The sequence below is a fragment of the Pangasianodon hypophthalmus genome, chromosome 9 (assembly GCF_027358585.1).
Source record: "Pangasianodon hypophthalmus isolate fPanHyp1 chromosome 9, fPanHyp1.pri, whole genome shotgun sequence".
Lineage (NCBI taxonomy): Eukaryota > Metazoa > Chordata > Actinopteri > Siluriformes > Pangasiidae > Pangasianodon > Pangasianodon hypophthalmus.
The window spans coordinates 952259-957014 of NC_069718.1; the positions used below are offsets into that span (position 1 = coordinate 952259).

Here is a 4756-nt window from a genome sequence, read left to right on the forward strand (position 1 = left end):
CTATGGACTACACAAACGCACATTTTACACACACACATGCGCACTACAGTGTAAACCCATATGAGGATGGGTTCTCTGTTGAGTCTGGTTCCTCTCAAGGTTTCTTCCTATCACCATCTCAGGGAGTTTTTCCTTGCCACCGTCGCCCTGCTTGCTCATCAGAGACGTCACACACACAAACTTCACTTTACTTTTGTTTGTGTAAAGCTGCTTTGAGACAATGACTTTTGTAAAAAAGCACTATACAAATAAAAATGAATTGAATTGAATTGAATATGTCAAAGAAGCACTAGCCACGGGCTACATCCGAACCTCCACTTCTCCAGCAGCGGCGGGATTCTTCTTCATTGAAAAGAAAGGTGGGGGTCTGTGGCCATGCATCGACTACAGGGGACTGAATGCGTTGACAGTCCAATAACCCTACCCTCTCCCACTGGTACCAGCAGCCTTAGAGCAACCCGGGGAGGCTCGGATATTCACTAAGCTGGACCTGCACAGCGCATACAATTTAGTAAGGATCAAGGAGGGGGATGAGTGGAAGACGGCGTTTCACACCCCCAGCAGTGTTTCAATTTCAATCAGTGTTTCAGGCCTGATCAACCACGGGGAATGAACTACCACCACCACTCGACATTGGCGGGTCCTCAGCTTATAGGGTGAGCTCACTCCTCAACTCTCGATGCCATGGTAACTGCCTACAGTATCTGGTGGACTGGGAGGGGTACAGCCCAGAGGAGGGGGGTGGGGGGGTGTTTCTGTAGCGTCACCACCGGCACCTGCCCGCCAGAGGGAGCCCTCACCTGAGTTTTGCCGCCACTGTTAATTTCGGACATTTAAACAGTGCGTTCACTACACTAGGATGCGAAATATTGTTTTCATACAACACTTTATAAAAAACGTTTGAAATTATTTCTTTTCAGCTTGTCTAACGTTTATTCAATAATCAAATTAATAATGAATATTTGAGAAGAACCCCTCGGATGCAGTACTTCATGCATGGCGCTTTGCCTTGAATGAAACGCATCGCGAGAGTTGACTCTGATCACGTGTGTGAAAATGCAGGCATGCGGGTGTGCACAGGTACAACCAATCACACACACTCATAGCACAACATGAAAACATCACATTAAAAAAATACAATCTTATTAATAATATATATTTTCTATTTCAGACCTGGTATTTTGAAAGGCATTTCAGAAAAAAAAACCCTGCAGAAACTCAAACATGAAAGCACCATTATCAACTTGTAAATTTGTAAATTAAATAATTAAAAAAATAAAGGTTGTACACATAATTAGCTTTATGAAAGACTAAAGAATTTACATTATTTTCCCACCATCCCACATACACAGCCACCATCTGGGTGCCATTGTGTTCTTTTCTCCTAGGTAAGACTAGCTTCCTGAATATTCCTTGTAGTTATTTGAGTCTGTGATTGTCAGAGTAGTTCACTGTCTGTGAATGAAGTTTTAGAGTTGTGGTTCTGTAACTGCAATAAAATCTACAGCCAAACTTCAAACTCCTGTCAGTCTCATTTCCACCTCCAGCTCGTATCCTCCTTTCAACCCACAATCTTAATTGGAGCCCAAACACCAAGGGGTAGGATGGTCCTCTTGTTTTTGGTCTGTTTAGCTTTTTCTAAACTTTGGCTGGTTTGTAGGTGCAGGGCATGCTCAAAAACACACAAAACTTGGATGTGTGCCTGGCCCAGGGGCTCAGCAGTGACCATCCCATTGGAGTGCATGGTGTGTGAATGAGCTGATTTTTTGGGGGAAATGATGTGGATTTACTATCAAAGTAAACTATAACAATCACACACAAATCTCACTGGAGTTTAAATATTCTCAGAAACAGGAATAGATTAACTCACACATGTTTTGCTAAAAGAAGGATTTGACCTTGATTTGATAAACTCTTGCAATCAGAGAACAGATTCACATCTGGTTTAGAGGAAATATTAATTTGTGTATCATCTGCTAAAAAGAAGTGGGTCTATAATGGATTCGTGTGGAACGGCCTGTTTAACTGGGACAGTGTGTGATCTGAATGGATCTCTAGAGACAAGATGGAGTCTGTGACATTGATATGATTTAGGTCACTTTATATCTGTACCTGAATGTCCCATAGATTTAAAATACTTATGAAAATAGGGACTTAATCAAACAGAAGAAGATTTGTTCCTAGAACCAGAGCAGTTTGAGTTCTGTGCCCAGTTCTGATTGACTACATAATCAAGATGAACAGAAACCAGTTTTATCCAGTAAAACTGAAAGATCAGTGAGGTGAGAGAGAGATTTACATGAAGACGGCTGAGTGATCCTCTTTCTCCCAGAATAGAGCAGCACTTTCACCAGATGTTCAACTTCCTTCAGCCAAACTCACTGAAGCACAACACACAGCACTGAATCTACAGCTAAACACACTCTCTCATCACACTGATAATGACTATTAAGTCTAATAAAAGAACACGCAATGTCCAAAATGAAGCTTTATTTCAGCAGAGCAAAACTACAGGAAGAGCAACAGGACAGTGAAGAGAGTAAAGACAGAAATGTCAGCATTGTGTAGACCTGAAACTCTATTGTAGATGGATGTGTAAGCAGCTCAGTGTTAAATTGTATCTTGGAGCTGTTAGGCTTCACACTGGCTCTTTCTGAACGTGACCGGATGATTGATGCCGTCATGGGAGACCGTACAGACAAACTCCTCCCCCTTTTCCCAGAGTGCTTTGCTGAGGGTCAGGGTGCTGCTGCGTGTGTAACCGTCCTTCTTCTGTTCTTCTGCGCTGGTCAGAACCCCGTCCTTCACCTGGGAGCCGTCCACTGTCCAGCTCACCAGCGCCCCCTGTGGAGAGTAGGCAGACAGCAGGCAGAGCAGCGAGGCTGATCCCTCAGACAGCTGCAGAGAGGAGGGAGGGAGCAGAGACACGGAGGGCTTCACCGCGGGACCGGCTGGAGACCACAAACACACAATAAACACACATTTACACACGCTTACACAACATTTACTCATTACTGCTTATTCACATTACTGCAGTTCAGTAGAACTACTCAGCAGGAGAACATTTACTAGTTACTCGTTATATCGTGGAGCCACTCGGACTTTGATCAGCTTTATTCGGGGAGTGTATTCCAGTCCTCCTAAGCTGTTCTGTTACTTTTACATGTAGTCCTACAGAAAAATAAATACACTGATGATGTAAATACACTGATATTCCACAGAATCAGGGCTGGAAAATTCAACATCACACCTTCCCTTTGAGTTTCCTGAGAACAAGATTTACTATGTTACAAATCACATATCTGGCAAAAAGGCTGAGAAATCAGTCCAGTGATGGAAATAACCACATCACACCACATCCACCTTTCTACACACTGTTTCTCTTTGTTTGGAGATTCAACATCAGTACATCAGTAAAATTATAGAAGGCTCACAGGCACAGGATGAAGTTTTATACCACGTCCTTCACAGCACACAATATGAACTTAAGACGCTGTGAATGTAAAAGTGCTCTGTTTACTGAGGAACACACTGCAGACTTATTCAGCTAACAGCTAACTTTTTCTGTCTTTAATGTTATTTTTATTTTACTGTAACTGTGTCTCATTATCAAAAACTATGCAGTAAATACATTAACTAAACAAACAAACAAATAAATAAACGAATTAATTAATTAATTATGTCTCTTTATCAAAAAATACACTATATTCTGTTATCTCTAAAGTATAAATCCATAAAACTGAATAAACAAATAAATAAATAAATAAATAAATAATGATTCTTTATGATGCCTAAATTATTTCCTTCCTAGATTTCAACATAAAAATGTAAAATTAAAAACTTTCTATCTGTCTAAACATTATTTCTTATTCTGATTAACAATGAAATAAATTCATAGAGTTTTAAATAAAGAAGAGAGACTTACTTTTGATGATCAGTTTGGTTCCTCCACCGAAAGTGAGCCACAGTGATACATTCTAATGAAGCTGTCATACAAAAGCCTCTGTTACACTACAGTGACCACACACACACACACACACACACACACACACACACACAGTTGTGGTGTTTGCATATGTGTGCTGTGTCACTGCTGCACACACTTTAAGAGCTGTAGTGCTGATCAGAGTGTGTTCAGTCCTTTCAGAGCCACTGACACGCAGCACAATGATGATGGTACTGATTCTACTGCTGGGGACACTGGGACTCCTCGCTCACCGTGAGACTCTCTTTACTTTTATTATTCATACAAACCATCAAATCACTCTCACACTCATTACTACATTTGTTTCCATTATTTTAACTCTGCATCCTTTTCTTTAGAGTCCTTTGGGGAAATCGTTGTGACTCAGTCTCCAGGATCTCAGTCTGTTTCTCCAGGAGAATCTGTTACTCTCACCTGTACAACCAGTCAGAGTGTTTACAGTAACCTCGCCTGGTACCTGCAGAAACCTGGAGAAGCTCCTAAACTCCTGATCTATTATGCAACTACTCGTCAGTCTGGGATTCCAGATCGTTTCAGTGGCAGTGGATATGGAACACAGTTTAGTCTAAAAATCTCTGGAGTTCAGACTGAAGATGCAGGAGATTATTACTGTCAGCAGTATAGCAGCACTCCGTACACACAGTGTTATAGCGCCGTACAAAAACCTCCCTCAGCTGTAGAGGAAGTGCTCTGAGTCAGAAACACACACTGATCTGAGAACAGCTGCAGAGCTGCTAAAGCTGCACTCCACTGAACATCATCAAACGTGTT

The 4756-nt window shown here is 41.5% G+C and overlaps 2 gene segments (V, D, J or C); one reads left to right on the forward strand and one right to left on the reverse strand.

The window, feature by feature from the left end:
• Positions 1-2631: 2631 nt before the first annotated feature.
• On the reverse strand, positions 2632-3012 carry LOC128318842 (immunoglobulin kappa constant-like). The segment is given in 2 exon segments: positions 2632-2951; positions 3009-3012. Coding segments are annotated over 2 exon segments (324 nt in total).
• A 1046-nt stretch (positions 3013-4058) lies between these two features.
• LOC117596678 (immunoglobulin kappa variable 3-15-like) lies at positions 4059-4756 on the forward strand. The segment is given in 2 exon segments: positions 4059-4219; positions 4324-4756. Coding segments are annotated over 2 exon segments (408 nt in total).